At 35.7% G+C, this 13,596-nt stretch overlaps 1 protein-coding gene across 2 annotated transcripts in view; it reads left to right on the top strand.

Moving 5' to 3' along the window:
* Positions 1 to 13,596, top strand: part of Dh31-R (Diuretic hormone 31 Receptor) — a 1,450,252-nt gene that overhangs the window by 821,546 nt on the left and 615,110 nt on the right. For both annotated transcript variants that reach the window (XM_069844578.1, XM_069844579.1), the window contains one exon: positions 11,255 to 11,365. In XM_069844578.1, the coding sequence (XP_069700679.1) occupies positions 11,255 to 11,365 (111 nt within the window). The remainder of the gene's footprint in view (positions 1 to 11,254; positions 11,366 to 13,596) is intronic.

Raw genomic sequence — 13,596 nt, 5'->3', positions numbered from 1 at the left:
AGGTCGGTTACATTTAAACGTGTGCGTCTTGTCATTCGCTAGTGATGATGTAATGTATTTCCTAAAAGGCTCGATAAATACTTAGTATAATCGCCCGCCATTTTGGCTCTTTCGTTGGCGTTCGCAGAAATCACACGAGGACGTTATTTGCCGCTCAATTATTTGCTGAATTACAGTGCGTTTGATTTATTATCATAGGAGATCCGACATGATAATGTTTAACGGTGTGGCAAATAGATTCCTCATCTGGTAGCTCGGCAACGAAAGAACAAAAATGGCGAACGATACTACCTACCTAGACTTTATAGAGCCTTCACTTCCTAAGACGTAAGCAAAGGGAAGGAGTCACACCGGAAATAACAGCGACTTGACTATAGTTTTATGCGTGGCGTACGATCACAGTCTAGTATATACAGTCACGAAGCTCAATACGTAGTAAATATGTATCCATAGATAGTTGCTAACCACTAGGATCGCTATGATCACCTCATTACAGACAATGCGAAATAGTACCGGCACAGCCTATTGTTCCTAGCACCCTCACAACTCAAGCTTCGTGACTGTATATACTAGACTGTGGTACGATCCTCCAATCAAAAGTACGATGAATTGGAAACACTCGTGCGATTCAGTTAAGCCACAGGGTTGGCAACGCTGCTAGAAAGGGTAACACCAGAGAATAGGGATTATAAATAATGGACACTTAACGTCGGTACCTTTGATGTAGCCGGACTGATTTCAATGACCTTCAAGCCAGCTAAGGCGTGAGATTCTGCTTTCTCCCTAGAGTTGGCGCTGACATCACACCAGCTAGCACTCGACACAGCGGAAATATAACACATATAATTAATACATCTAGGTACATTATGTACTCAAATAAAATAAATTGGATCCATAAAATAATAAATCCGTCATTAACTTATTTACTGTAATGTCTAGACTCTAGAGTTCCTTTATAATGAGAGATGAGACGTTGACCCCAACAACAATTGAAATATGTAATGATTTGATAGCGCTGAAAATGGAAAAATAAAACTCTTACGAGAAGTAAAACCATATACCTATATTATATTATATACAAATATTAAACGAATTCGATACTTAATTTTATAATGCATTATATTATTTTATAATATAATTTATTATATCTGAAATATAAAATATTATTATTACAACTAGTTTGTCACTGAGAAATAAGGAAAAGCTGTTAGCTTGAATATATTTGAAGCAAAGTGTTACTGGATTAAGCAATAAGGTAGGCGATGTTTGGATCCTGTGTCTCAACTCTATTCTCAATTATTATCTTAGCGTATGCTCGATTACACTAACCTCTAGCGCTTGAAAGTGGAACTATATGCTGGCGCACAGAGAAACAAAACACAGGAAAATTCGCTCAGTGTCCATTCTTTATAATCCCTATTCGCTGGTAACACATTCTAACTCTGCTAGTTGCACCTCCAGTAATTCAGCGACAGTTGATATATCCGAGTTCCTTCTTCTCCTTGACTGGACTTTTAGTCATGGAGAGCAATAGGAAGAGGTTATTATTTTCGAGACCCTTTTATTTTATTGTCTTACAAATTTAATTCCACTAGCACTATTTCAAGTTACTGCATCAATTTATGCCAATTGATTTAGCTTAATTCAATATGATATCCGGTTGCTTATTTCGAGTTTCGACGAAACTCGATAAAGATGCCCAGACATATTTACTGCTTTCTCCGTGCAAGCTCAGGATCATAGGGAAGCGCATGTAAATCTGGTGACGGTTATGAAAGTGCTTGTTATTATCCACGAAGCAGAAAATTAAAATCTCTTTCTTTCTTCTCTTCTCAGTAAGATTATTATGTTGCAGTTTCAACAACCTCTGTTTGTTCTCTCGGTAAAAAAAACTCATATATAAAAAAACTGCTAGTTAAGTCCTATTGGCAAACCAATATGTAATAGTAATATACGTTACAAGAGCGGTATGTTGACGTTTTCGTGGTCGAGGAAAAGATTGAAAAAGCGAAACGTAGTTGAGCTTTTTTAATTTCCGAGAACATGAAAACAAACATACCGCTCGTGTATCGTACATTATTTTGTGCGAAGATCGTTTATTACATACCTGAAAGACGAACTTCTAATTAGTTGCAATGAAATCTCCATCTTGATTTCTGTTTAATGACGGCAACTTCGGAAAACCAAAATATCTTTCTTCAACATTGTTGCTATAAAATGTTTTCTGTGTTTCCTACTCTCCAGCAGGCCGTGATATACGTCTGTCTTTTTTTCCCCCAGTCTATAAATGCGAACTTAAAACAAACGGTAAGGTTATGTAATGATTTATTTTTCATTTTAATATTTTAACAATATTATTTATATAACATATTGCAGTAATAACATCGGCATCTGGAATCTTGTTGATTTTTTCACGGCTTCCTTAATGTTACTTGTATCAGGAATGCAATAAGTTTCGTGGAGTAGTAGACTTTACTTAATTTTTGCAAAATATTTAAAAACAATAATTAACATTGCAATTTAGGTGAAATTGCAGTGGTAAGTTTCCAATTTATAATTATTACTATGTTAAACGTCTCTAAAAATAATATGTTAAAAGCCTAAAGCAGTAAAATGAATGTCGCGCTTAAGCGGTAAGAAGAGGGGAAATTGTTATGTGTGTTACGTTGGGAATACTGAATGTGGTATTTCACACTTACCGCGTATTGGTTCTGTGCGGAAAACAAGCAAATACGCACGATCTCGCACAAAATATTTAAGCAAGAATTTCACTATTAAATAACAAATATTTACCAGGACCTTAATCTCCGTAACAGCAGTAGTTAAATCGCTAGATTAGTGAAAAACACATAGCTACTATTACAGCATATTTCACATGAACGAAAGGCTTAGGGACAACCATCCTGTCCACACCTGTGGAGTAACGGTTAGCATGTCTGGCCGCGAAACCTAGTGGCCCGGGTTCGATTCCCGGTCAGGGCAAGTTCTCTGGTTGAGGTTTTTTCCGGGGTTTTCCCTCAACCCAATACGAGCAAATGCTGGGTAATTATCGGTGCTGGACCCCGGACTCATTTCACTGGCATTATCACCTTCACCTCATTCAGACGCTAAATAACCTAAGCTGTTGATAAAGCGTCGTAAAATAACCTACAAAAAAAAAACAACCATCCTGACAGAAGGCAATGAAAGGAGGGGGTGGGTGTGTGTGTAATGCCTACCCACTTTACTTACGTGATTCGGGTTCCGCATATTGCTGATAGATAACAGAACTATGCCCCATTTTCAAGTAGCAACCACTTCGGCGGGCCACGCTATGCATGATATGTATCTGTGTGAAGAGTTATGTCGTAGTGATGAAGGAAGAAGGGGAAACCCGGTGCCGGCACGTATACTACTCCTGTTGAATAGCACCAAGGGGGCCGTCAGGCTTTAACGTCCCCATCCGACGGACGAATCACTATCAACAGTGTCATATGCCTTCTCTTCATACGCACTGCGGAGAGATTTGGGATTTAACCCAGGCATATTGGTGCACAATTTAGTGATCAGAAGTTGTGCAAAATTAATCCAGTCTCTATCATCATAACACACTTCCCTCAAATCCATTTTAATGTTATCCCATCTACGTCCCGGCCTCCCCAAAGGTATTTTTCCCTCCTCCCTCCCAACTAACACTCTATATACATTTATGGATTCGTCCATACGTGCTACATGCCCTGCCCATCTCAATGTCCCTAATTATGTCAGCTGAAGAATACAATGCGTGCAGTTTTGCGTTGTGCAACTTTCTCCATTCTCCTGTAACTTCATCCCTCTTTATCTAAGCATCTTATTCTCAAACACCCTTAACCTCTGTTCCTCTCTCAAAATGAGAGTCCATGTTTCGTAACCATACAGAACAACCGGAAATATAGACTGTTTCTTAAATTCTAAATTCTAGCTATTTTTAGAGCAGACTGGATGACAAAGTAAATATAATAATAATAATAATAATAATAATGATAATAATGATAATAAAATAAAATAATAATAAAGTAAAATAATAATAATAATGATAATAATAAAATAATGATAAAATCATAATAATGATAATAAAATAATAATAAAATAATAATAATATAATAATAAAATAATAATAATAATAATATAATAATAAAATAATAATAATAATAATAAAGTAATAATAATAATATAACAATAATAAAATAATAATGATAAAATAATAATAATAATAATAATAAAATAACGATAATGAAATAATAATAATAATAAAATAACGATAATAAAATAATAATACTTACTTACTTACTGGCTTTTAAGGAACCCGGAGGTTCATTGACGCCCTCACATAAGCCCGCCATTGGTCCCTATCCTGAGCAAGATCAATCCAGTCTCTACCATCATATCCCACCTCCCTCAGATCCATTTTAATATTATCTTCACACCTACGTCTCGGCCTAACCAAAGGTCTTTTTCCCTCCGGCCTCCCAACTAACACTCTATATAACAAAGTAATAATAATAATAATAATAATAATAATAATAATAAAATATTAATTATAATAATAAAATAATAATAATAAAATAATAAGTTAATAATAAAATAATAAGTTAATAATAAAATAATAAGTTAATAATAAAATAATAATTTAATAATAAAATAATGATAATAATAAATTAATAATAATAAAATAATGATAAAATAAGCTGTTTTTCTACGGTGGTTGGTTGTTAGCCCTTCGCCCAACCCCCAAGCTGGACGACCACCCCTCATCGGCTGTCCGCGACTGCTTATTCAATATATTCACAGCTACCCTCCATATCTGGAGGCCGTCTCCTCGATCCGCAACCTGAGGACGCGCCTTGCCGTGGTGATAGGGACCCACAATACATGGATCAATAATAATAATTATAAATAATAATAATATAATAATATTAATAAAATAATATAATAATAAAATAATAATATAATAATAAAATAATAATAATGTAACTATGACAATAATAACAATAATAATAATAATAATAATTGTTATTATTATTATTATTATTATTATTATTATTATTATTATTATTATGTAATTGGCCTTGTGCTGTTGTTTCGCACATTAATATTCTAAATAAATAAATAAATATGATAATTAAGAATTTAAATTCCATGTCCCTCTGATAGTTACAGAGATGCGCTAACTTTCTCTCTCGCAAATTTTTTTTTTTGCGGGAACATTTCAATAACAACTTCAACCACTCATTCTACTTATTTTCATACTGACTTACATTCCAACGCGGGGCAGGGAAGGATGTATAATCTTCTGACCAACACTTAACAGGCGAACAACGCGTGCCTCCCTGATCATGTGGCCAGTGCAACACAAGGCTATAATCAGGACAGCACATGGAAAGAGAGAAACACCCAGTCCTGTGGACGGAAGATAATCTCTTCCATTGCCACCGCCGGGAATCGAACCAAAGACCGTCTGGATGGGAAGCACATACGCTATTCGCAGAGCCAATAAATAGATCTATATCTACCGTAAAATCTTAAAATATTATAATAAATAATTAGTGAATTCCATTTTGTAAAAAAAAAAAAACAGTTTATAACGAGGCAGTTGTAGATGGTTATGCACACACGACAAAACACTGTAAATGTCAGTTGACTGTTAAAGGTTTCACACTTAGATTGCGTTTAACATTTTAATTCACTTGGGTAATTCACCCGGAAGAATTTGGATGCAAACAATTCTGTTGACATGCAGCGCCTCATAGCAGCAATAGCACGAACCAGTCGAGCAGAGACGCAAGGACCTTAATACCGGCGGATGTCTGCTGTTTGCACTCCTGCCCCTAACACTGCCACAACCGCCTCCAGGAGGTGGAGCGCCCCTTCTTTGTGTACAAAGAAACGAGCTCAGGTTCTTGCAATTAGAAGGCAGCGCTCGTAAGCGCTCTCAGAAAGGGACGAACAGCGACTGTATGGGAACGAAACAGATCTCAGCAGAGGACCTTCGTTACCGAAGTTCAAGTTATATTTACATTTCAAGTTCTTCTTTTCTTTCTCTTTCTCTCTCTCTCTCTCTCTCTCTCTCTCTCTCTCTCTCAGGCAAGTCAACTTTTTTTTTTATAAATTTAGACCGGCCAGAGGCCGTTTACCAAAGTTACCTTTGTTTTCTTTTTTTTTTCTATTTGTTTCCTTTTTATTTTACTGACACTAACACAAACACAAACACAACACCCATGCCCGAGGCGGGACTCGAACCCACAACCCTTCGGACCAAGCGATAGAGACATGCCGTGCCCCTACCGAAATATAGGACCAGTTAAGATTCGAACTGAGGTTTCCTGGATAACAACTCGGCACCCAACCATATGAGCTACGCTTTTACACATTAGTTGGGAGGCCAGAGGGGAGAAGACCTTTGGGGAGGCCAAGACGTAGATGGGAAGATAATATTAAGATGGATTTGAAGGAGGTGGGATATGATGGTAGGGACTGGATTGATCTTGCTCAGGATAGGGACCAATGGCGGGCTTATGTGAGGGCGGCAATGAACCTCCGGGTTCCTTAAAAGCCAGTAAGTAAGTAAGTAAGTAAGTAAGTAACCAAGCCTATGTTTAAGCAAGTCAACTGTTTCTTTAGGGGCACTTAAGATAGATAATCAAGAACATTGAGAAAGTGGACGAATTCCAATATCTCGGATATAAAACCACAGACAAGAATTTAATAGAAATCGAAATTTTTCATCGCATTTTAAAAGCAAGCAGATGCTTTTTTGCTCTGATATCATTAATCATATCCAAAATTCTTATTACAGTCACAAAAATAAGATGCTACAAAACAATAATTTTCCCCACTTTAATATAAGGAGCAGAAACGTGGATTTTAATGAAGAAAACAGAGAGGGCACTAATAATTTGGAAAGAAAATATTGAGAATGATTTTTGGCCCTATTCAAGAAAATAGACAGTGGCGAATCAGAAAGAATTAAGAAGTATCTACCTGAAACCAGATGTTGTAGCACTAGTTAAAAGTAGATGACCGAGCTGGTTAGGACATGTAACAAGAAGAGAAGAACAATACCTGATAAAAGTTACTTGGAAAAAACCACCAAATTTAAGTAGATCTTTGGGAATGCCCTTATTCCGCTGGAATGATCAGGTGTAAAGGGATTTGGAAACAATTGGAGGAAATGGCCCATTTTCTAATTCCGTATCTGTACGCCCATGGCCATGGCAGAAGAAATACATAGTAGAAGCTTGGAGGAAAATTGTGAATGAGGCCAAAACCCTTCTGAGGTTCGATGCACCACGATGATTGATTGATTGATTGATTGATTGATTCATTCATTCATTCATTCCATGCATTCATTCATTCCTTGTATCCATTCATTCAATTCATTCATTCCTTCCATCCATTCATTCAATTCATTCATTCATTCCTTCCATCCATTCATTCAATTCATCCATTCATTCAATTCATTCATTCCTTCCTTCCATCCATCATTCAATTAATTAATTAATTAATTAATTCATTCATTCATTCCTTGCATCCATTCATTCAATTCATTCATTCCTTCCATCCATTCATTCAATTCATTCATTCATTCCTTCCATCCATTCATTCATTCCTTCCATTCATTCAATTCATTCATTCATTCATTCATTCCTTCCATCCATTCATTCAATTCATTCATTCATTCATTCATTCCTTCCATCCATTCATTCAATTCATTCATTCATTCATTCATTCCTTCCTTCCTCCATTCATTCAGTTCATTCATTCCTTCCTCCATTCATTCAATTCATTCATTCCTTGCATCCATTCATTCAATTCATTCATTCATTCATTCCTTCCATCCATTCATTCAATTCATTCATTCCTTCCATCCATTCATTCAATTCATTCATTCCTTCCATCCATTCATTCAATTCATTCATTCCTTCCATCCATTCATTCAGTTCATTCATTCCTTCCATCCATTCATTCAGTTCATTCATTCCCTCCATCCATTCATTCAGTTCATTCATTCATTCCATCCATTCATTCAGTTCATTCATTCCTTCCATCCATCCATTCAGTTCATTCATTCATTCCATCCATTCATTCAATTCATTCATTCCATCCATTCATTCAATTCATTCATTCCATCCATTCATTCCATCCATTCATTCAATTCATTCATTCCTTCCATCCATTCAATTCATTCATTCATTCCTTCCATCCATTCATTCATTCCATCCATTCATTCAATTCATTCATTCATTCCATCCATTCATTCAATTCATTCATTCATTCCATCCAATCATTCAATTCATTCATTCATTCCATCCATTCATTCAATTCATTCATTCCATCCATTCATTCAATTCATTCATTCCATCCATTCATTCACTACATTCATTCAATTCCTTCCGTCCATTCATTCAATTCATTCATTCCATCCCTTCCGTCCATCCATCCATCCATCTATTCCATCCATTCCATCCATCCATCCACCCATTCATTGATCGATACGTTCGTAGCGTTTTTGTTCGTCATCACAACGCTGCTTGTACAATTTGCTGAACATACTCGTATTTCGTATTGTACAATCTGTTTTATTCTTTAACATGCTCTAACATTAGACATATAATATATTTCAAGCGATGATAAAGTCGACGTAGCACACAATCACATTGAGTATCCACATACTCAGTTTTGATAAGATACGCGACAACGAGACTGTCGTGAAGAAATGCTACAAGTAGCCCTACAGAGCATTGATATCTAAACGTTTGTACCGGGTTTACATAATTATACAACCGGTTAAAACAACCTACCTGCCCGCAGTGTGTCGCCGTGTTGCCACCCACAGTCAGAATTACTATAATTGTCTGTATTGTGTAACACAGCTGAGATGACAAAGAGCCACTAACTACAGAGCAGAGCGGCGGTTACGGGACTCGTCACCTTGCAAAGCGTCAAACTGCACAGAGCAACCGAGGGGTAGCATTCTCATTCACTCGTGATGTCGAAAATAGGCTTGCTGTGGGTTTACCCAAGGACTTATAGCTGTTTTCCATAAAATCTTTTATTTATGAACTACTATACTTAGCCTATAAAATTTATAAGTTCTTATATCATATACCAACATAGTCACTTTACTTTTCAATTATTTTATTCTGTAGTTTCAAATGTTTCCTAATAGCCAGAAGAAAATGGTTGTATTAAAGAAAACCTCGTAAAGACCAAATCTTTCACTTATTTTTATTTTCGAAACAGGCAGCCTCTTAAAGTTAATTTCAATAAACAGGTAGGAAAAGGTCAGGACTGTATGCAGGATGAATATGAATAATCTCAGCTGTAAAAATATAGCAATGGACGAAATTCTGAAAATTAACCAAAAAGAACAAAGTTACGTCAAATCTGATATACAGAGTGTTCTCAAAGAAATGTTCCAATATTTAGAGAGGAAGTAACTTAGTATGCATCTTACTTACTTACAAATGGCTTTTAAGGAACCCGGAGGTTCATTGCCGCCCTCACATAAGCCCGCCATAGGTCCCTATCCTGTGCAAGATTAATCTACTCTCTATAATCATATCCCATCTCCCTCAAATCCATTTCAATATTACCTCCCATCTACGTCTCGGCCTCCCTAAAGGTCTTTTTCCCTCCGCCCTCCCAACTAACACCCTATATGCATTTCTGGATTCGCCCATACGTGCTACATGCCCTACCCATCTCAAACGTCTGGATTTAATGTTCCTAATTATGTCAGGTGAAGAATACAATGCGTCAAGTCCTGCGTTGTGTAACTTTCTCCATTCTCCTGTAACTTCATCCTTCTTAGCCCCAAATATTTTCCTAAGAACCTTATTCTCAAACACCCTTAATCTCTGTTCCTCTCTCAAAGTGAGAGTTCAAGTTTCACAACAATACAGAACAACCAGTAATATAACTGTTTTATAAATTCTAACTTTCAGATTTTTTGACAGCAGACTAGATGACAAAAGCTTCTCAACCGAATAATAATAGGCATTTCCTATATTTATTCTCTGTTCAATTTCTTCCCGAGTGTCATTTATATTTGTTACTGTTGCTCCAAGATATTTGAATTTTTCCACCTCTTCGAAGGACAAATCTCCAATTTTTATATTTCCATTTCGTACAATATTCTGGTCACGAGACATAATCATATACTTTTGTGTTTTCGGGATTTACTTCCAAACCGATCGCTTTACTTGCTCCAAGTAAAATTTCCGCGTTTTCCCTAATCGTTTGTGGATTTTCTCCTAACATATTCACGTCATCCGCATAGACAAGAAGCTGATGTAACCCGTTCAATTCCAAACCCTCTCTGTTATCCTGAACTTTCCTAATGGCATATTCTAGAGCGAAGTTAAAAAGTAAAGGTGATAGTGCATCTCCTTGCTTTAGCCCGCAGTGAATTGGAAAAGCATCAAATAGAAACTGACCTATACGGACTCTGCTGTATGTTTCACTGAGACACATTTTAATTAATCGAACTAGTTTCTTGGGAATACCAAATTCAAGAAGAATATCATTATCTGTCGAATACAAAATATCTGGTCAATAGTTGATCTATTACGCCGAAAACCGCAGTGATGATCCCCAATAATTTCATCTACGTATGGAGTTAATCTTCTCAAAAGAATATTTGACAAAATTTTGTACGACGTCAACAAAAGTGATATTCCTCGAAAGTTGCCACAGTTGGTTTTGTCTCCCTTTTTAAAAATAGGTATTATCATCATCATCATCATCATCATCATTATTATTATTAGTATTATTATTATTATTATTATTATTATTACTATAAAGTACTCCGATAACCACAGTTCTATGAAATAAACTACCTGACATTCATAACATGATAAACAACCACATTGCTCTTATACGCGTAAATCTTGTAATAAAGAAGTAATGTAACTTTTAAGAAACAGATTTCTTCCTTTCTCCTCTCGCATGAAAAGCCTTCTTCGTGTGCAAAAGAATGACAAATTTCGTGGCGTTCCTTGTAATTAAACAGGATAATAATTTGTTTATAAGGACGAGCGGCTATAATTGCAAACAACATTCTTAATTACTCGTTAATGAGGGTTGTTCGTTTGTAAGTAAACACGTGCTAGGTAGCAACAAAGGAGACTGAGAGCGCCAGCACTTGCACCCCGGTGTGAAGCTGAAGAACCCATCTCGTAAATGGCGTCGCTCGTGTTTGTGTAGCTAACGGGCTCTGTAATCTCTGTTTCAGGACTCTTCTGCCCCGGGACGTTTGACGGCTGGTCGTGTTGGCCAGAAACACGAGCTGGCTCTTCTGCGCATGCGCCATGTCCAGACTTCGTCACAGGATTTGATCCCAACCGTAAGTGGGAGCCTCCATGCATATATTAATGTAATGCTTTTGCTGGGATTTCCATCTAATTTAACTTTAATGGCGCCGTCACTTTTTAGTGTTCACAGATACCTGCTTAAATTTGCTGCAACAGTTTCGTCCAATTAAATTCGACTCTCTTAAGGGTATATGTACGTGAACGACCACAAATATTATCAGAAATTGCAGGCTCTAAATTTCTAAAATTTTATAAAAAAAAATGAACTCACAATTCGACAAAAATTACAAGGTACCGCAACAAGACTTATTAGAACTTAAATATCTGATAAAATATAAAAAAGGTTACTAATACTATTTTTCAAACCAGTTTTATCAAAGTATGATAAAAAGAAAAAAAATTCTGCAGTTACATCTTTTGGTAATCATAACACTATTATGGTCTCTCTGCCATCTTTAATATTTTATCTGCATGTAATAAACACTTATTTCTGTAAAGTACACTACTCTCAGACATGTAAAGTTGTTTATTTTAATACAATTAATTTTTTATTTATTCATATATAGAATATATTAAAATTTACATAATGTTTTATGACCTAATCTTTCTGTTTTCAAAGAAATGGGCAATTTTGTAGTCTACCTTTAGCATTAATGCATGTTAAATCAGTATACAAAATTTATGAAATCTATCTCTAATGGTTGTGGAGTTATGAAAAAATGTATGTGAACATTTTCAAATTTTGGATAATTTAATTTAAAGTAAAAAGTGAATTCTAAAAAATATTATTAATAACCTTTTTATACTTTTATCAGATATTTAAGTTCTACTAAGTCTTGTTGTGGTACCTTGTAATTTTTGTCCAATTGTGAGTTCATTTCCTTATAAAATTTTAGAAATTTAGAGCCTGCATTTTCTGATAATATTTTTGGTCGTTCACGTACATATACCCTTAACACCGGTGACATGTCTTCATCGCTATCGAGATAATTTAATAGCAAATACGAGCTTTATTGATCAGTTCTGGTTACATTATTGTTGTGAACTTGAGTTTTGCAACGTTCTCATTTTATTGCTAAGGACAGGCCTGCAGAACCCGTAAGTACGGGAAATATGACGTCAGCCTCACTCCACTTCTATTGGAGACTGTCGCCTAGACAGAGTATCCTCTGTCCATGCAAGGTCCATCAGTGGCGGCACTGTAATTTTCAAAAAGGATTGTAATAAATTCATCGTATTTATAATGGGTTATCTCGTTTCAAGGTTTACAATAAGGGGAGAGTCGGGTAGTATCGGACAGTGCGTTTCTTTCATCTACCACCATATGGTAGTACCTGAATGACATGGTTACGTTTCTCTATGCGACATCACAGAAACGTAACCATGTCAATCAGATACTATCATCGTGTGGTAGATGAAAGAAACTCGCTGTCCGATATTACCCGATGTCCGATACTACCCGACTCTCCCCTATGCTAGATTTCCTGTCGGTAGTTTCTTTGAGATTTATTTCCACCTAACCTGCTTTAGATTTTCGAAAACTTTTCTCCTATCATCACCTACGGAACATAAATTTATAGCATTTAAGTAATGAACTTTGAAAGTCACTATTAATTTCAATTCAAAATTAACACAACGAGTGACATCCTTAATTTAACAGTATATAAATAAATAATGAATATACAGTTCGTAATAATGAATTTACCCGAAAGTTTGTGCATTCCATAATTCTTAATGTGAGCTTTGTTGAAATGTGGTTTAATATTGAAATGACGAGTAGAAATAAATTGGATGGGACACAGTAAACAAGCAATTCTTTCGTCTTCTACAACAAAATAATCATATTCTCATTTCCTTTGGAAGTAGCATTTCTTCACGGGTTTAGATTTTGCCATGTTCCAGTTCTCTCTAAATTGCAGTACGCGTATTGTGTATTTATTTATTTGGCTAAAGTGCATTACAATGTTGAATGACAGCATTGACATCCGGTCATATAGCTATCACTCACTTATCAACGTACAATTTATTTATCGTCCTATTACTAGTAAAACCAGTTAAGGCCAGTAATGCAAGTTTTGTAAAAACAGGAATTAAAACTTTATTAATGCACGAAAAATCATAATAAATTCTTCAAACAAAGTAATTGGTTTGTTGTCTGCATGAAACATTTCGGACTTATTTAATTTTAGTAGAATACAGAGCAAGGAAAGACAAGTCGGGGACTGTACTTAACTTATTTTACACAAAAAGTGGGCTTAATTGA

The sequence above is a fragment of the Periplaneta americana genome, chromosome 13, assembly GCF_040183065.1.
Source record: "Periplaneta americana isolate PAMFEO1 chromosome 13, P.americana_PAMFEO1_priV1, whole genome shotgun sequence".
NCBI lineage: Eukaryota > Metazoa > Arthropoda > Insecta > Blattodea > Blattidae > Periplaneta > Periplaneta americana.
This window is presented reverse-complemented; position numbering and strand designations above follow the sequence as displayed.